Consider the following 21,160-nt stretch of genomic DNA (forward strand, 5'->3'; position numbering starts at 1 on the left):
GGTTTTTAATAAAATACCCATTCACAGTAAAACATTAAAAGGACTAGATTGTGGGATTTTAAAAAATATGATAAATAATATCTTATTAAAATGAGGAGATAACATGAAGAAAAGTTATATTTCCTTTAAAAGTAGCCACAACATAAAAATTTTCATCAAATCTTTTTAATATTGTTTTAAAAACATTAGCAATCTCAGTAAGGTAAATCCATAGGTTAAATTGGTTAATAGGTTAAATTATTTAGAGAAGACATATCTAGAAAATTCAAAGTATACAACAAAATTTTTTTGTTGTAAAATTTTGTTTGTAAAATTTTGTTGTAAAAAAATTTTGTTGTAAAATTAATTGAGATAAGAAGGGAATTCAGTATGGTAGTAGATTATAAAATAATCCCCAGAGTTAATCAGTATTCTTATAAACTGTAAACAGAGATAAAGAACCACCACAATGTAATGATGGTATTGAAACTATTGATACTTTTGGTAGATGTATCCAAAAGTATCCTTAAGTTTTTTTAGTAAGATAAAGCCCAGCTGGCTAATCTGATAGCTATGAGCATTTACCTCTGGGTCTTGTGCAAGGAAAATACTATAGAGGCTAATAAATATATATATAAATTAAAGCTATTTTATTAATAGTATAGGATTGGTAAAGGGTATAAGGATATAAAGAAGGATTTCTGTCTCTAAAGGGATTCTATCTAACACCACCCACCAACTGATGTTGCAAAACGTCTCTTCAGTCCTGGGAAAACCCAGGCTATTCTTTCTTCTTATACTGACTAAAATCCAAATTCCTTATCTAAATAACCTATTCTAATATCCTAATAAGTAGTATATATAGTCCTTGAACTCTGTCTCCAAATATCAAAGGACCAGCAAAAGCAAATTTGATTGAGGCCTCGCCAAAGCTCAGCCTTGACTCTGGGTTTCCCACACAGCCCAGAGAAAAGATAAGCTCTTTTGTTTTTCTTCTTAGAGATGAATAGCTCTCTAACTTCAGTCAGCCAGTCACTGAGCTCTGATCCTAGTATTCCCAGATTGACACAAGGAATACCACAGGCTCCAGAGGTTATTAGCCTTTTTCACCAAGCTTCAGTGAGAGAGGAACAGAGAGCAAAAAGTGTCACTCTCTCAGAGTAGGAGCAACAGTCTGGAATGTCAGTTTTTGAATTTTAGATTTACTCCACCCAGCTTAGTCTTTAGAATTTTAGCAACCAGGAATGTATACACCCCCACTTAAGGATTAATTGTGGGGGGAGGGAGGTTTATGAACCATGTGTGGTAGCAAGTGACAAATCAGAAAAAAACTGACTGACCCCCAGGCCTATTCAAAGCCAAGTTTAAGTCACCATTGGTACATTTAAGACACAGAAAGTGATGTAAAGAACTGCCTTTATATTTCGTGTCACTTCCTATGAGAGGAACTTTTGACTTTGGCAGTGGAACTTGACTTGGAGGGCTGGGACCTCGGACTGGTTCCCTTAGATGACTATGTGGTGAGTGTTAAGGCTGACTCCCTTTTTCCTTGACCTTCCTGAAGGCACTAGCCTCCAAGGTGGTCCTTCATCTTGGAGGAGGCCTCTTGGCTGGAAGCCAAGCTAGATTTAATCTTCTGGAAGGCCCTTTGGCTGAGGCCTCTGAACTCTCCCTAGCTCAGACCAGCCCAGAGCAGATCTTCTTCCCTTGCTTTCTCTCTCTCCCTCATTCTTAATTTCTTCCTTCTATTGTAAATAAACCACCATAAAATTCCATTCTGATTTGAGTATTTCATTGGGATTTTGAATTTAAATCCCTGACGACCAGTAAAAAAATATATTCAGTCTCAACCCTAAAATTTACCCTTAAGAAGTTATTCTCCACAGACTCCAACATTTCACATAACCTTTGCACCAGCCCCTCTCCAGATTCCAAGTAGCTTTTAAGATAGCTTTTCCATTCCTTATCTATAAAACTAATTTATCAAAACCCAAATCTTAATATTATTCCAATAACAAAGAGATGAGTTATAAAACATCAAATATTTGGTTATTAATTTACTAAGATATATGAGATCTTTATGAACATATCTTAAAAAGTATTGTCACAAAACTAACACAAATAAAGTGATATCCTTTTAATGGTAGTAAAATCTTCATACTTCTCAAAATAATATATGGGTTTGACATATCAATTGTTATGCTAGTGGGTTATTGGATTTAAATGAAATATAAAAATCAATAATATAAAGAAACTGGGGAGAAAACTGATAAATGGATTTCTTATTCTATTGTACTTTTTAACACATCAAACAGTAACTATCAAAATAATGACCCAAAACTAGACAAATGTAATGAACAAAGAAACTGAAAATTGAATGAAATATGAACAAAATATTAGTGTATGAAACTAAGTGGGTAGCAAACATTAGGGAATGTAATCTTCATTTAATCAATAGCATTAGAAAAACTGAATTGAATATGATTTAAAACCAGTTAAGACTTGTATTCCTTTCACCATATATCAGAAACTCCATCAGTGACATAAAACTAACAAATTGTAAAAGGAAAGTTAGTAGGACCCCTGTATTTCCTGATTCAGTTTTCCTTGGTTAACCATAGGGAAAAAAATGTGAAAACTTGGAAAATTCCAGAAAATAAAGTTCATAAGTTTCAAACCACACTAAGCAAATATTGATTATGACAGGGTGAAGTGCACCAGCCCAGCATATAATTCATCTCCCTTTTCTTTTAATTTTTTGTTTTTTTCCAGATTACATGTTGGTATAATTTTTAATGATTGTTTTCTAAGATTGTTCTGATCCATGTTCTCTCCTTCCCTTTTGCCCCTTCCACTTCCTTAAAATAACAGTTATTATGATATAGGTCATGCATGAGTTACCATATAATCTATATTTCCATGTTTTTCATGTTGTGAAAGAAGATACATAGTGCTTATGTTAGAGAAAAATTCAGAAGAAATATAGTCAAAAATGGTATGCTTCAATCAGCATTCAGACTCTGTCAGTTCCTTCTATAGCAGTGGATAGATTTTTTGTCATGAGTCCCTTGAACTTGTCCAGGATCCTTGCAATATTGATAATAGTAATTTACAGTTAATGTGTATATTCTCCTGGTTCTGCTTATTTCACTTTGCATCATTTCATATAAATCTTCCTAGGTTTTTTGTGATCATCTTGTTCATCATATGGCACAGTAGTATTCCATTAAAATCATATACCACAATTTGTTCAGACATTCCCCAATTGTTGGACATCCTTTCAGTTTCCAGTTCTTTGCCATCACAAAAAGAACTGCTATACATATTTTGGTACAAGTAGGTCCTTTTCCCCATCTCTGATCTTTTTGGAATAAATAACTAATGGTGGTATTGCTAGGTCAAAGGATATGCATAGTTTGATGGCCCTTTAGTCATGGTTCCAAATTGCTCTCTAGAATGATCGTATCACTTCAACCAACTGAATATTAGGGTCCCAATTTTTCTACATCCCCTCCAACATTTATCATTTCCCTTTTTTATCATATTAGCCAATCTGATTGGAGTGAGATGGTGCCTCAGATTTGTCTTAATTTGCATTTCTCTAATTAATAGTGATTTGAAGTATTTCTTCATATGACTAAAGATAATTTTAATTTCTTTATTTGAGAGTTGCCTGTTCATATTCTTGACCATTTGTTAATTGGGGAATGCTTTGTATTATGGATTTGACTCAGTTCTTTATTTGAAAAATGAGGCATTTGTCAGAGACATTTTCTATAAAGATCCTAACTCCCCATTTGTTGTTTGCTTTTTAATCTTGGGTTCATTGATTTTGTTTGTGCAAAATACTTTTAACTTAATATAGTGACTCATTTTCCTTTGAGAGAGTTGTTGTTTGTCCTTTGTTTTTTTTTTCTTTTTAAAAACTCCTACCTTCTGTCTTAATATTAATTCTATTTATCTCATATCCAAGTCTAGCGCTCTGTCCATTGAGTCACCTAGCTAATCTTGTTCTTTATTTCAAAGAGGACCAATGACATTGTGGTATGACATCTTGACTTGTACATGAATTGGATTTAAATGAGGTAGAGTTGCACAAAGTTGTCAATCTTATTCTCTCTTCTGGAGTCATCCAAGTCTAGTGGCAAGACAAAAATCAGAATGACTGGTGTTTGCCTGGGATGCAGTGGATAGTCATGGCATCTTTGATGTCTGACAAGCTCTAAGCTCTTCACAGTTCCTGCTTTTTCAGCTGTCTTTTTATGGTCATTAGAACAAATTGTTCTCATCCACCTATTCTGCCAGAGTTGGGGGTAGATACCTCCCTAACTCACTAATGTGTTTGTGGCCCATCAGTTACCTTCAGCTGTTGAGATTATTTTATCAGAGTGTGGTAGCTACTTCTCCTGTAGCTTCTTGGAGCCATAGGTGAGAGTTCAATGTCAGGTGGACACCAAAGGTGAAGGAGCAGCCCTGAAAAGGCCTCAGTAAGCCCTCACATCGGAGATGCTGATCCTCCTTCAATACCCATATACCTTGACAGAGTACAGTATTGTTTAAGCACAGTGTACTTTGTTATCACTATATTTAATGTTGGTAATGTCTTACTCTGTGTTTAATTTTTTCATTAAACTTTATCATACCTATCTATATATAAGAAAATCACACTGTCCATGCAGTCAGCAGATATTACTTATATCTACAGTTTCAGTTTATATTTTCAGTTTCAGTGTTAGTTTCTTGGACTGTGTCCTCTGAGGATATGAGGACCTTACTGTATTTTACAAATGTGTGGGGGAAATAAAATCTTACATATTTAACAATTGAAAAAAGTTATTGGGGAACCAAGAAGGTAGGTTTGAATTACAAAAGAAGTAAGACAGTGAATTGGGGGAAAATCTCTTTCATAAATATAGCAGATAATGGAATCCTGATGTTCATGATTTATTTGGAACAAAATTCAGCCTCCAAAGGGTAACACACTCAGTCTTTAATGGATGAATGGTCATTAGCTACAGATATGCAATTCCTAAAAGAAATAGAAACTTTAAAACATTTGGGAAAAATTATTCATTTTATTAGTGAATAATTAATAAATGCAAATTAAGAAGGCTACCTTATACTAATCAAGTTGGCAAAAATAAATGAAAATGAAAAAACTTAATGAAGGGCAAGTGGAACATTAATTTTCTGCTGGTAGCATTATAAATTATTCCAGTTTCAATGCATTTTGGCATTGTACAATAAGAGTTATGAAAGTGATCATACTCTTTGACTCAGTCTCATTACTGGGAAATTTACACCAAGGATTGTTAGCAAAAAGATAACAAGAACTTTTTAATGGTGTTTATAGTTCATTATGTGTAATTGCAAAAAAAAAAATTAGAAATGGATCTAGATGTCTTAACATTAAGGAGTGTTTCAAAAATTAGGTATTTTCATATAATAGTGTTTTATTTTAATAGCATATTTTAATTTAATGTTTTAATTTATTTTGGTATTTTAATTTAATAGAGTATTACCATATTATTAAAATTATGTAAGAAATATATACAAAATAGGAAAGAATGCAATCAAAAGAAAGCAGAATCAGGAGAAATATATTCACATTGACCATGTCTACATTTGATTAAAACGACTGAAGTATACAGAATAGAAATAAGAGAGAACAAAAACAGATAAAAGAAATAATTGGAGAGTTGATTTTGAGGAAATTTTCATTGTAAGTAGTTTTGAATATCATGTTTGTCAGGTTAAAATAAAATTTTAAAGATTTTGCTTCTAATAAAATTATAAATTCAAATCAGAATTGCTTTAGCAAAATTACAGAATTTTCTGTGAAATTATAAAATTGAAGAACTTATAGCTAGAAAATACCTAGAGATGATCAATTCTAGGTTTCTGATTTTATAGATAATGAAAGCATGACTGTGAAGGATTAGGTCACATAGAAGGTCACACAAACAGAGGCAAGATTCAAACCCAGTTCTTCTAATTCCAGGCCTTTCCATTGAATTCCTCTTCTGAAGTTTTAAGCTGAATTTAAATGTATGTGCATTAACTTTATTTTTTATTTCGTTTTATTGTAAAACTTAATAAGGACTCTAAGACAGAAGGGCAAGGACTAGAGTGGACAATCAGGATAAAGTGACTTGCCCAGGGACACAGCTAGGAAACAGCTGAGGCCAGATTTGAACCCAGGTCCTCCTGACTCCTGACAGGTTTTTTTGACTCTGGCACTTGGTCCACTCATCCACCTACCTACTCTTGGGCATTGACTTTAAATCAGGCAAATGGTTTTAAGATACTTAATATTATTAGTGAATTTCTGGAAATTCAGATTTGGAAGGGATTTAGAGATTATCTAGTGGTAATCCCTTCATTTTATGGGAGAGAAACTAGGACAAGGAGTTTTAAGTCACATTGCTGGTGACAAAATTGAGAGTAATAAACTCTGGAGATGTCAATCTGGTATTGTTTCCACTATAATAAATTCTGGGAAATTTAATATCAATAGTAATATTAGTAATTGGTTTATAATAGCTTAAAGTTAAAAGAAATTGACAGTCTCAGTAAAAATGATACTATTATTCATTCAAAATCATGATGTTGGGTATTTTTTTTGTTTGCCTTCGTTCATTATATTAATTTTTACTATTGATCTGATATAACTAAATTATTCTTTAACTTTTGGCCTTCAGGTACAGGATATTTGCTTTTGACCATGACCTCTTTAGCTTTGCTGATTTGGTTTTTGACCAATGGCCAGTGGTGCTCATCACAAACCCCAAATCATTTCACTACAGCAGCTCTAAACATGAACCACTAGAGAGACTCTCCTCTTCTACACATATCAGGTACAGAAAAATCTTGAATTTTTTTCAGATTGGTATTTGAAGAAAAAAGACATTAGGAATGAATGTTAATATTTTCTTTGTTTCCCTAGCTTATTTCTTTCTTGACAACACGAACAGCATCTAAGGATTTTCTTACTGTGTTTTTTCTATTAAGATTTAAATTAGTACATAACAGTTCAATTTTGTGTTGATTATTAATGATAGGACAGTGTCAGGGAATGAGATATAAATAAATTTCCTTACTGAATTTTTTTCATTTTTTTCTTGAGTTCTCATACTTCTAATTGATTGTTTTAATTGATTGTTTCCTTCGAACTTTTCGCTGCTCTTTTACCTTTGCTTTTTTTGCCTCCCAGTATAATTTCCCCTCATACTGAAAAGCACTTGTAGGTAACAGCAGTCTTGGACTTCTGAAGATCTGACAAAAGCATTGGCAAAATTGTTTTAATCATTTACTATTAAAATAATTTAATAATTTTAATAAGCTATATTTAAATAAGCATATTTCAACCGTTCTTTTAAAAAGTTTTGTTGGTGTCATTTTAAAACACTATAGTTATTTCCACATATAACTACATTCTTCCACAGCCTTTCTTGGTAATAAAGAAAGCCTTTATGCAAAACTTACATAGAATATATATATATAGCATTCCTTTCTTCCAATTGAAAAGTTCATTTCAACTTCTGTTCTCTGAACCGAAGATTGTTTATTGCAATGAATATAAATTCAGATACTTTTTTAGTGTTGTTTTTCTTTACATTATTGTAGTTGTTATGTTTATTGTTCTCCAAGTTCTTCTTACTTCTCCCAATGTTATTTGTTCATAAGAGTCTTCTCAATTTTATTTCTCTGAATTCCTTATATTTGTCACTTCTTACATGGCAATACTATTCTATTAGTCAAATACAATTAGTTTCTTCAGTTACCCTTAACAGATCGTCTAGAGCTATGGATGCTACTGATAATAACTTAATGGCTCTAAAGAGATTTGTCAGTATTTATGGTTTTGGGGATTTAAATAAGGGGTGATGCCTTTGGCTTCCTTTGTACTTCCTCCTCATCTAGGAAAGTACTTTGCAAAGGATGACAATGCAGAATAAATGCAGCTGGTTGATGGTACCAGAAGTGCAGAAAGGATCATGATCTCAGGGCGATGTCATGAATGGAAGAGAGAAAAGCTCAGAATCATAGGAAGTACAAAGGAAGAAATGCTGCTGAGGCAGTAGGGACATAGTTTATGTTTTTTACCTTGATGAGGGCACTGAAGCAGGAGTCAGTTCTCTGTATGATGCCCGCTGCTAGAAGGGATCATTGTAGCCTTTTCTTTGGTCAAATAATTTTTAGGGCTTAATTAAATCCAGTCAATTATTTGCTTATCTTATACCTAGTACATTAAATAACTTTATTTTTTATTCAGAAAATGATAAAAACCTTGCTGGCCTCACTAACAGAATAGGTTAATAAAAATGATTTATTAAACAAGCATTTATTCTGATTGGTAGAACTGTTTCCAATAATAAGTATTGATTTGACAATTAAATATAAGTTCTAACAAACATTTCTCATTGTATTCTTTTTCTAGAGAATTTTCTCTTAACATTTTAGGGATAAAACAGACTTTAAAAATACATTTTAGTGATCTTTTATTAGTATTACTTCCTACTGACTCGCTTGTTACAGATAATACAATTTCATAGGATAGCAGTAGGACATTGATAATAATTCTCTTAAAGAGGTATTCAGTCATTTAGTGTTGGTACTATATCTGAGATTATCTAGAGTAACTTTTTGATATGTTCAAAACTGAAACTAATGTGAAATTATATAACTAAGTAAAATGTTTCTAAGAGAACCCAACTGAAAATTCTAGAGCTAGTCCTAGAGTAGAAAGTTGAGGTTTATTAATTTTTATTTATGACCCAAAATTTTAATATTTCATACTCATAAAGATCTTTACCTTTATGTTTTAGGAACCTTTTTTTATTTTTCATTTAAAAATAATTTTTATTGGTAACTTTTATTTTTATATAACTTTCATTTCTGGATATACAACTTCTTATAATCCCATAATTAGACTCCCATTGTAACATAGAAAAGCAGTTTTTCAAAACAGTAGTCACTGAATCTGACATTGCATGACTTTACTTAAAGGAAGGAAGGAAGTTTCATCATAGGAATCTTTTTTCTGTAAAGAATTCCTAATCCACATTTTTTTTTGAATTTTATTATATTTTATTTGATCATTTCCAAGCATTATTCATTAAAGACATAGATCATTTTCTTTTCCTCCCCCCCCACCCCCCATAGCCAACGCGTAAATCCACTGGGCATTACATGTTTTCTTGGTTTGAACCCATTGCTATGTTGATAATATTTGCATTAGAGTGTTCATTTAGAGTCTCTCCTCTGTCATATCCCCTCAACTGCTGTATTCAGGCAGTTGCTTTTCCTCGGTGTTTCCACTCCCATAGTTTATCCTTTGCTTATGAATAGTGTTTTTTTCTCCTAGATCCCTGCAGATTGTTCAGGGACATTACACCGCCACTAATGGAGAAGTCCATTACGTTCGATTATACCACAGTGTATCAGTCTCTGTGTACAATGTTCTCCTGGTTCTGCTCCTCTCGCTCTGCATCACTTCCTGGAGGTTGTTCCAGTTCACATGGAATTCCTCCAATTCATTATTGCTCTGGGTGCAGTAGTATTCTATCACCAACATATACCACAATTTGCTCAGCCATTCCCCAATTGATGAGCATCCCCTCGTTTTCCAGTTTTTGGCCACGACAAAGAGCGCAGCTATGAATATTTTTGTACAAGTCTTTTTGTCCATTATCTCTTTGGGGTACAGACCCAGCAGTGCTATGGCTGGATCAAAGGGTAGATATTCTTTTGTCGCCCTTTGGGCATAGTTCCAAATTGCCCTCCAGAATGGTTGGATCAGTTCACAACTCCACCAGCAATGAATTAATGTCCCTACTTTGCCACATCCCCTCCAGCATTCATTACTTTCCTTTGCTGTTATGTTAGCCAATCTGCTAGGTGTGAGGTGATACCTCAGAGTTGTTTTGATTTGCATCTCTCTGATTATAAGAGATTTAGAACACTTCTTCATGTGCTTATTAATAGTTTTGATTTCTTTATCTGAGAACTGCCTATCCATGTCCCTTGCCCATTTATCAATTGGAGAATGGCTTGATTTTTTGTACAATTGATTTAGCTCTTTATAAATATGAGTAATTAAACCTTTGTCAGAGGTTTCTATGAAGATTTTTTCCCAATTTGTTGTTTCCCTTCTGATTTTAGTTACATTGGTTTTGTTTGTACAAAACTTTTTAGTTTGATGTAGTCAAAATTATTTATTTTATATTTTGTGATTCTTTCTATGTCTTGCTTGGTTTTAAAGCCTTTCCCCTCCCAAAGGTCTGACATGTATACTATTCTATGTTTACCCAATTTACTTACGGTTTCCTTCTTTATGTTTAAGTCACTCACCCATTTTGAATTTATCTTGGTGTAGGGTGTGAGGTGTTGATCTATTCCTAGTCTCTCCCACACTGTCTTCTAATTTTCCCAGCAGTTTTTATCGAATAGTGGATTTTTGTCCCAAAAGCTGGGATCATTGGGTTTATCGTATACTGTCTTGCTGAGGTCGCTTTCCCCCAGTCTATTCCACTGATCTTCCTTTCTGTTTCTTAGCCAGTACCAAATTGTTTTGATGACTGCTGCTTTGTAATATAGTTTAAGGTCAGGGACTGCAAGGCCCCCATCATATGTGTTTTTTTTCATTATTTCCCTGGATATCCTTGATCTTTTGTTCTTCCAAATGAACTTTGTTACGGTTTTTTCTAAATCAGTGAAGAAGTATTTTGGGAGTTCAGTGGGTATGGCACTAAATAGATAAATAAGTTTGGGTAGGATGGTCATTTTTATTATATTGGCTCGTCCTATCCATGAGCAGTTAATGTTTTTCCATTTGCTCAAGTCTAGTTTTAGTTGTGTGGCGAGTGTTTTGTAGTTGTGTTCATATAGTTCCTGTGTTTGTCTCGGGAGGTAGATTCCTAGGTATTTTATTTTGTCTAAGGTGATTTTGAATGGGATTTCTCTTTCTAGTTCTTGCTGCTGAGCTGTGTTGGAAATATATAGAAAAGCTGATGATTTATGTGGGTTTATTTTGTATCCTGCCACTTTGCTAAAGTTGTTGATTATTTCAATTAGCTTTTTGGTTGAATCTCTAGGATTCTTTAAGTAGACCATCATGTCATCCGCAAAGAGTGATAACTTGGTCTCCTCCTTGCCTATTTTGATGCCTTCAATTTCTTATTCTTCTCTAATTGCTACTGCTAGTGTTTCTAGTACAATGTCAAATAATAGAGGTGATAATGGGCATCCTTGTTTCACTCCTGATCTTATTGGGAATGCATCTAGTTTATCCCCATTGCAGATGATATTAGCTGCTGGTTTTAGATATATACTGTTTATTATTTTTAGGAATGACCCTTCTATTCCTATGCTTTCTAGTGTTTTTAATAGGAATGGGTGTTGTATTTTATCAAATGCTTTTTCTGCATCTATTGAGATAATCATGTGGTTCTTGCTAGTTTGCTTGTTGATGTGGTCAATTATGTGGATGGTTTTCCTAATGTTGAACCAGCCCTGCATCCCTGGTATAAATCCTACTTGATCATGGTGAATGATCCTTTTGATCACTTGCTGGAGTCTTTTTGCTAGTATCCTATTTAAGATTTTTGCATCTATATTCATTAGGGAGATTGGCCTATAGTTTTCTTTCTCTGTTTTTGACCTGCCTGGTTTTGGAATCTACCATGTTTGTGTCGTAAAAGGAGTTTGGTAGAACTCCCTCTTTGCTTATTATGTCAAATAGTTTGTATAGTATTGGGATTAACTGTTCTCTGAATGTTTGATAGAATTCACTGGTGAATCCATCAGGCCCTGGGGATTTTTTCTTAGGAAGTTCTTTGATGGCTTGATGGATTTCATTTTCTGATATGGGATTATTTAAGAATTCTATTTCCTCTTCTGTTAGTCTAGGCAGTTTGTATTTTTGTATATATTCATCCATTTCTCCTAAATTGGTGTATTTATTGCCATATAATTGGGCAAAGTAATTTCTAATGATTGCCTTAATTTCCTCTTCATCGGAGGTGCTGTCCCCCTTTTCATCTTTAATGCTGTGAATTTGCTTTTCTTCCTTCCTTTTTTTAATTAGATTGACCAGTACTTTGTCTATTTTGTTTGTTTTTTCAAAGTACCAGCTTCTTGTCTTATTTATTAAATCAATAGTTCTATCACTTTCGATTTTATTAATTTCTCCCTTAATTTTTAGGATTTCTAGTTTGGTTTTCTGCTGGGGGGTTTTAATTTGATCGCTTTTGAGTTTTTTCATTTGCATTTCCAATTGATTGATCTCTGCTCTCCCTAGTTTGTTAATATAAGCATTCAGGGTTATGAATTTGCCTCTGATTACCGCTTTGGCTGCATCCCAAAAGGTTTGAAAGGATGTCTCGCCATTGTCATTTTCCTCGATGAGATTATTAATTGTTTCTATGATTTCTTCTTTAACTAAACGATTTTGGAGTATCATATTGTTTAATTTCCAATTGGTTTTAGATTTGGTTTTCCATGTACCATTACTAATCATTATTTTTATTGTCTTGTGATCTGAGAAGGCTGCATTCATTATTTCTGCTTTTCTGCATTTGTGTGCTATGTTTCTGTGACCTAATGTATGGTCAATTTTTGTGAATGTGCCATGTGGTGCTGAGAAGAAGGTGTATTCCTTTTTATCTCTATTTATTTTTCTCCATATGTCTATTAATTCTAATTTTTCCAAGATTTCATTCACTTCTTTTACCTCTTTCTTATTTATTTTTTGATTTGATATATCTAAATTTGATAATGGTTGGTTTAAGTCTCCCACTAATATGGTTTTACTGTCTATTTCTTCCTTCAATTCTCCTAGTTTCTCCATTAGAAATTTGGGTGCTATATTATTTGGTGCATACATGTTGATTAATGATATTTCCTCATTGTCTAAAGTCCCTTTTAACAAAATATAGTTAGTTACCTTCCCTATCCCTTTTGATCAGGTCTATTTTTGCTTTGGCTTTATCAGATATCATGATTACCACTCCTGCCTTCTTTCTATCAGTTGAGGCCCAGAAGGTCTTACTCCATCCTTTAATTCTGACCTTGTGGTTGTCAACCCGCCTCATGTGTGTTTCTTGAAGACAACATATGGTAGGGTTTTGGATTCTAATCCATTCTGCTATTCGTCTACGTTTTATGGGTGAGTTCATCCCATTCACGTTCAAAGTTATGATCGTCATTTGTGGACTCCCTGGCATTTTGATATCCTTTCCTAATTCTAACCTTTTCTTCTTCGGCTCTACCTTTTAGTCCAGTGATTTACTTTGAATCAGTGCCCCTTGTCCCCTCCCTTGATGTTTCCCTTTTTAGTCCCTCCCTTTTTCTTCGCTCCCCCTCCCCCCTCTCTTTCCCTCCCTTTTTGTTTTCCCTCTCCCCCTCCCCCCCTTGGTTTTCCCTTCTCCCTACCCTTGTTGGGTAAGATAGAATTCAAGATCCCAATGGATCTGGATGTTTTTCCCTCTCAGAGTTGATTTCCCTGAGATTAAGGTTAAGTAAAAAACCCTCTCTTCCTCTCCTTCTTATAGGAGTTTTCTTCCCCTCCCCTTCCCATGTGAATCTTTGTGTGAGAAAGATTATTCTATTTGGTCTTTCTTTACCCCCTATTTATACATTACATTTTCCCCACATATTAGTATACATAGGTTGATATAAATGTAGTCCTTATAGAAGAGAGTTTGAGTAAAAGAAGAAGATAACATTTTCCCCCTTTCGTTAATATTTACCTTTTCAGGTATTCCTTGCTCTTTGTTTTTCGGTATCAAACTTTCCACAGAGCTCTGGTCTTTTCTTTGCAAAAAGTAGGAAGTCTTCTATTTTGTTGAATGCCCATACTTTCCCTTGGAAGTATATAGTCAGTTTTGCTGGGTAGCTGATTCTTGGTTGAAGACCCAGCTCTCTTGCCTTTCTGAAGATCATGTTCCATGCCTTACGATCATTCAGAGTAGAACTTGCAAAGTCTTGTGTGACCCTGATTGGCATTCCTTTATATCTAAATTGTCTTTTTCTGGTTTCCTGTAGGATTTTTTCTTTTGTTTGATAGCTTTGGAATTTGGCAATTACATTCCTGGGAGTTGTCTTTTGGGGGTTTAGTGTAGAAGGTGTTCTGTGAGCTCTGTCAGTGGCTGTATTGCCCCCTTGTTCTAGAATCTGGGCAATTTTCTTTGATTATATCTTGTATCACGATGTCGAGTTTGGTGTTTATTTCTGGCTTTTCTGGAAGTCCAATTATTCTTAAATTATCTCTTCTCCCCCTATTTTCCAGATCTGTCACCTTGTTGGTGAGATATTTTATGTTCTCTTCTAATTTCTTGGTATTTTGCCTTTGCTTTATTAATTCTTGCTCTTTTACACGATCGTTGTCTTCCAGCTGCCTGATTCTGGCCTTTAAAGCCTGGTTTTCCTTTTCACTTTGGTCAAACTGGTTTTGTAGATGCGTGAATTTCTTTTGCATTATTTCCCACTTTTCCTCCCAGAAGGCTTCCATTTTTTTGGTCATTTCTGATTCAAATTCTTCATGGGTTTGTGGAGAGTTTCCATTTCCTTTGGAAGGTTGCGGAGCATTTTCTTGCATATCGTCTTCTATCTCCTCTGTATTTTGTATTTTGGCTCCATAGAATGTGTCCAAAGTCGCCCCTTTCTTATTATTTTTCTTGGGATTTGGGGGCTTCTGTGCTTCTGTGGAGTTTGCCATCTCTGAATGGGGAGGATTAGCTTTTCTTATCTCTGTCTGGTGTTCAGGGGCTTTAGTCCTGGGCAGATTGTCAGTTCTATGAGCTTTCCCTGGGTTAAATTGAGTATGCCTTCAGGCAATGACTTTCACTGGAACTGGAATGGAAGGGTCAGACCAGGGGGCCACACTCTCCCCCGGTTCTCTCTGTTTCCTTGCTGCTAAGGTGCCCCCTCCACTGGGTCGGGTTGCTTTCCGGAAGTTGCCTTCAGAATAGCTGGCCGTGAGGTAGCTGGCCGTGAGGCTGTTTCGTCGGCCCTGAGGGTTGCTGTTGTTTCAGAGGACCCTGCTCTCTGCGGAGGAAGGGGCCGTGGCTTCCCCGAGCTCCGAGGGCAGTGACTTTCACTGAGACTTGGATAGCAGGATCCAGCTGGTGAGGCTGTCTTGCCCGCCCTGAGGGTTGCTGTTGTTTTAGACGACCCTGCTCTTTGCGGGGGTATGGGCCACGGCTTCCCGGAGCTCCGAGGGCAGTGACTTTCACTGGGACTGGGATAGAAGGCCCTGAGGGTTACTGTTGTTTCAGACGACCCTGCTCTATGAGCGGGGTGGGGCTGCGGCTTCCCAGAGCCTTGGACTCTGCGCTCCTACCCCTTAGGTCCGAGTGATCTTGGGTTCTGGCTTTTGAGGGGGGCCGTACCTTTTGATCCAGGTCCAGGTCCAGGAGGAGGATTCCCAGGGTCTATGCTGTTGATCGTTTTGAATTTCGGCGCCTTAGGAGCTTATAGTTTGAGATCGGTTGGGAAGGGTTTTCCGGAGATCTGAACTTTAGCTTTCTCTAAGGCGCCATCTTAACTGGAAGTCCCTAATCCACGTTTTTAAAAAATCCAGAAAGTAATAAATTCTATCCCAAGAAAAAATGCAGTATAGTAGGAGCCCAATAAATATATTTGTTCAGTGAATTGATAAATAAAATAATTTTAATTTTACAGGAGGATTAGTTAAGGGGAAGGAAAAAGAGTTAGGGAGAGAAAAGACAGTGAACTGTTAAGAGAGACAGAAATTCAAACTCTGTGAAAGCCTTGTGAGGCAAAAATCCTTTAAAAAAAATTTCTACTGATGCATTTATTTTTTATGTTACAGTTTCAGTTTACTCCATCCCTGTCTAGATGAGCTCTCTCCCTTGCAACAAAGTAAAACCAACTGACAAACTGTAGTCTCCACTTCTCTACTCTGTTGAGAGAGGTACTTTCTCATCTCTTTCAGGGTGTTATTCAGTGCTGAGTGACTTTAGTGTTGTTTTCATTTACATTCTTTTTTAGACATTGTGTATCTTGTTCTGGTTTACTCTCTATAACTTTTCATTAATTTATTCAAATCTTCTGATGTATTTCTCCTATTTTCCATTCCTTACAGTGAAATATTTGTACATTTGTAGTCCCTAATTTTTTCCAACTATTACCCAATCAAAGAACACGTTTGTTTCCATTTTTTGTACTTCTTTTGTAAGTCCATTCTTTTTCATCTGTACTGTAAGCCTTCCAATGGTAAACAAATTTGTAATATGTTATCTTAGGCTGTGTACTAAAAGCTTCAAAAGCATGATTAATGTGAGAAATACCCACCTCTCTTCAGGTTAAAACTGATTATGATGATCATTCTTCCTTGACTTTGTTGTTGTTCATTCATTTCAGTTATGTCTGACTCATTGTGACCTCTTTTGGGGTTTTCTTGGGAAAGATATTGGAGTAGTTTACCATTTCCTTCTCCAGCTCATTTTATAGATAAGGAAACTAAAGCAATCAGGGTTAAGTGATTTTCCCAGATTATTAAAATCATATATGTATGCATATTCTCATTTTAGAATCTTGACCTTCTCACCATCCTCCATTATGTCTGTTGAAGTTCAGATTAATGATGTTTATTTGGGGAATGCTGTTCAACTCTCTGGTCCTATTTACATATTGAAGTGGGATCCTGAAAACTATAATGAAGGGATCCATAATATAAATGTAACTGTTAAGGTAAGTTTTTTGTTTTTCCTTAATTTGTGCCATAAATATGTGCCTTTGTTAGTAGTTTGGGTTGAATTCACTTTTAACTATGCTTTGGTGATTTTCTCATAAATTGGGGGAAAAAAATAGATTTTGTCATCAGTCTTTTTATATATCATATTTATTTTGTCCTGAAAATAAACACATAGGAGAAATCATAGTTTCATAGCAAAGGTTCTTAACTTGGGGGTCCATGAACTTATATATTTTAAGATACAATTTTATTTATTTTTTCAATATTTCCCAATTGCATGTGAAAAATTAACATTCATTTTTTTAAAGTTTTGAGTTCTAAATTTTCTCTCTCCCTCCTGTCTCTCCCCAATTCCTTCAGAGAGAGAAAAAAATATATATATATGCACACATGCACATATACATATTTTTTCCAATTATATATGTGAGGTCATAAAAAAGATATATCCACATTAGTCATGTTATAAAAGAAAATACACAAAACAAGAAAAATAAAGTTTAAATAATATGCTTCAGTCAGCACTCAGTTCATCAGTTTCTGTCTGGTGGTGGATATCATTTTTCTTCATGGGTCCTATGAAATTGTCTTGGATCTTTGTCTAACTTGTTTGTTGTTTTTTAAAAATATTTTCATAACTACATTTCAGTGTAACAGCTTTCCTTTATAATCCTATACCTTTTGTTTTATGCATTTAAAAACATTATTCTAAGAAAATGATTCTGTGACACAAAAAATCTTTAGATTGCTTTAAACTATGCACTGAGAGAAGAAAGGGGAAATCAGAGAGAAGCTATTAAACTAGTCTTTTGATAGCAAGGACTTTGCTTTGTGGGAATTTTTAAAAATTGAGTCATAGTTTTCTTATTTCTTTGCAGCCTAAACTAGAAAGGGGAAGAGATAGGAAAAAAATTTTTCATTGCAATTCTTTTTCTCCTGAAAGTGTTTTCCCAAACTGTGGGTTACCCAATAAGATACTCTTTCTCTGTACCTTTGGGTAACCAATAATAATAATTATTTGCCTGGTCCTTGCCCTTCTGGCCTAGGTTCATTACTAGGGCAGAAAGTAAGGGTTTAAAAAATGAACAAAATATATAAAAAACAAATTTATGAGGATATAAATCATTCCCCAATTAATTAATGGTCAAAAGTTATGAACAGATAGTTTTTGGGTAAAAAAAATCAAAGCTATGTATAGCCACATGAAAAAAAAATGCTCTATGTTGGAAGGGGATGTGGGAAAATGGGTAGATTAATACACTATTGGTAGAACTGTGAAGTGATCCAGACATTTTGGAGAGCAATCTGGAATTATACCTAAAGAGTTATAAAACTATGTATATCTTTTGATGCAGCACTATTACAATTAGGTCTGTTTCCCAAGGTAATTGGAGGAAAGGGAAAGAACCCATATGTTCCAAAATATTTATAGCAGCACTCTTTGTGATGGCAAAGAACTGGAAGTTGAAGGATGCCCATCAATTGGGAAATTACTATTATGGAATAATACTGTGTCATAAGAAATAACGAGTAGTTTAATTAAAAATAAACTGGAAAGACCTACATGAATTATGGTGAGCAAAATGAGCAGAATTAAGAGAATATTATAGATAGCATCTTATTGTTTGAAGAATAACTAGTGTATATCCACCTCCAGAGAAAGAATTGATAAAAGGAAACAAGCAAGATATAGTTTCATATATATACATTTTTTCCCCCATCAAATAATGCCTTTTCTAATGCAGTGAGGGGAAGGGAAGGAAGGAGATACCTAGGAACTTTAATGTAAAAAACAAGGTTTAAAAAATGTAAACAAATAAAAAACCAAGAGACACAGGGTTAAAATAAGAAAACACTTTACTAAAAGTAAAAAAGGCAGGAGCAGCAGTCTCAAAAAAAGTAAAATCAAAAATAGAACTAATTAAAAGAAATAATCAAGGAAATTACATTTTTGTAAAAGGTATTATAGACAATGAAATAATATTTTAAAAGTATATGCCAAGTTTCTCTCTTAAAGGTCTCTTCTAAAATTTATAGGGAACTAAGTTAAATTTATAAAAATAAGTGCCATTCCCCAATTGTTAAATTGTCAAAGGATATGAACAGAAAGTTTTCAGAAGAAGAAATCGAAGCTCTGTCTAGTCATATAAAAAAATGTTCCAAATCTCTACGGTGACAAGGAAATATAGCTGAGGCAAAGAAAAGAGATCAGTCCCTATCACTCACGTGACCAAAATGGAGAAACAGTCTCAGGGGCCTCCAGCTCCAGCCTCCTTCAGAGCAAGCTTCTCAGAGCACCACCTCTCAGAGCAAAACCTCTCAAACCACCCCTCAGTCCTCAGACTCCGCTTGTCTTTAAGGAAACCATCTCAGTTTCCTCCCCTCAGTTCTCACATCTACCAATCACTGTCCATGTCTTCCCTGTGCCAATGGGGGCTCTAGCTTAACCCAGGACCGCCCAGAGGTCTACCCCTTTGCACATGTCTGTTGAAGGTCATATTCTCAAATAATTAAATTTTGATCTATGCTGCAGCCCTTCCTAAATCCTGTTAGGACTGAGTAGGGTGGAGATTGTAAGTTCCAAGACCTGGTTCTGTCATTCCAAGTATCTCTATTGTATCAATTCTAAAATCAATCATGACTCAAAGAACTTCCTGTTCTATGCTTAAGTATAGGTCAAAGCCCTTTCCATTGTTCAGCAAAAGGTTTCTGTCCTAAAGTAATCTTAAGTAGGGAGGAGAAGGACCCTCCCATGCCAAGGGGGGTTCACATTCCAATAGACTATCAGTAGGAAATTTTTCAAGTATGAAATTTCCCAATGATGAAATTTCCAACATTTATAAGTCTAAGAAATTTTAAGGTTTACACTACTGATTAGAGAAAAGCAAATGAAAACAAAACTGAGGTACCCCACCTCATCCTATCAGAAATTACAAATGTTGGAAGGGATGAGGGAAAATAGAGGTGCCTAATGAACTCTTGATAGAGTTGTGAAGTGGTCCAGCCCTTCTGGAGAAAAATTTGGTACTGTGTCCAAAGGACTGTAAAACTTTGACCCAACAATATGGTTATTAGGTTTGTACCTCCAAAAAGATAAAAGGAAAAGGACTGAGATGTACAAAAATATTCATAGCCACTTTTTGTGGTGGTATAGAATTAGAAATTGAAAGGATATTCATTATTTGGGGAATTGCTGAACAAGTTGTAGCGCATGATCATGATGGAATACTATTTATTATGCTCTAAGAAATGGTGAGGGAGATGATTTCTTAAAAACAATGCAATACCTATATGAACTGATGAGTTCAAAGTGAAGTGAACAGAACCAGGAGATCATTATGCATGGTAACATCAATGTTGTAATAATGATCAACTGTGAAGGACTTACCTTCTATAATCAGTACAGTGATCAAAGGCAATTCCAAAGGGATCATGATGAAAAATGCTCTCTACAAGAACTGATGAACTAAGTGAAAATTAAAGTAATTTCCTTACTTTATTTTTCTTGCTTTTTGTATGTATGGAAATATATTTTGCATGATTTCACATGTATAATTGATATATTGCTTTCCTTCTCAAAAGGTAGGGGAGGGGCTGGATAGAAGGAGAGAAACTGGTGTGGAAGGATTGTCAGAGCAGTTTCAACTTTTGCTGCTACTAAACCACCATCTTGGCTCCACCTTTGAGGAAGAGAACTTGGAACTAAAATAAAAAAGAAAAAAGATGTTTAAATCAACTAATATTTGTAAAAGAAAAACAAAAAATAGAAGAAAACTGAGGTTAAAAAGAAACTTTATTGCCTACTTTGCTTGATTCTCAAGGATAAATGAAATTATGTATGAGAAAAAAAATTTTATCATCCTTTTCATATAACGGTGGAAGAATTGCCAGTCTTTGACATAGTATTGATAAATTTTAATTGAATTCAGGTTTCAAAAGTGAATTTTGCCTCTTTACATCTTTTCACACACCACATATTACTTATTCATTCATTTAACATTAATTGAATGTACTCATAAGGTTCCTAGAAACATAAGTTCTAGATCCTAAGATTTGCTTCTTTTTACTACCTCAGAAGACCAAATAATTCGGTTTTAAAGGAACTCTCACATTTCAAACAGTAAAAATTAAGGAAGAAAATAAGTAGCACTAATATAGGAACCACTGTTTTATTATATTTATAAAGAGGCAAAGGAATAAGAAAAGAGATTAAATGAGCACTATTACTGCTTATGTGAGAAAAGTTCTTATAAACATATTTTTGATCTATTTAAAGCATATTAAATATGTGCCAAAGCTGATTTTTCATTGTGTTTATATCTAGGATTCCAGTGGAAGAGTTGGGACCATTGAACACCAATTTTCTATAAAAGGAGACATTCCTGTTAAATTTGACTTTATGCCATCATACATTCTCCTAACCGATCACTATATTGTGGTAAGTATAGTCAGCCAGATGTGTTT

General features: G+C 34.7%; 1 protein-coding gene across 3 annotated transcripts in view; it reads left to right on the forward strand.

The window, feature by feature from the left end:
• The window catches only part of TMEM62 (transmembrane protein 62), a 67,946-nt gene that overhangs the window by 27,667 nt on the left and 19,119 nt on the right, over window positions 1-21,160 (forward strand). For 2 of the 3 annotated variants that reach the window (XM_001364345.4, XM_056810344.1), the window contains 3 exons: window positions 6,681-6,836; window positions 16,536-16,695; window positions 21,021-21,134. In XM_001364345.4, the coding sequence (XP_001364382.1) occupies window positions 6,681-6,836; window positions 16,536-16,695; window positions 21,021-21,134 (430 nt within the window). The remainder of the gene's footprint in view (window positions 1-6,680; window positions 6,837-16,535; window positions 16,696-21,020; window positions 21,135-21,160) is intronic. The other variant, XM_007472432.3, reaches the window with a different exon arrangement.

The sequence above is a fragment of the Monodelphis domestica genome, chromosome 1 (genome assembly GCF_027887165.1).
Source record: "Monodelphis domestica isolate mMonDom1 chromosome 1, mMonDom1.pri, whole genome shotgun sequence".
Lineage (NCBI taxonomy): Eukaryota > Metazoa > Chordata > Mammalia > Didelphimorphia > Didelphidae > Monodelphis > Monodelphis domestica.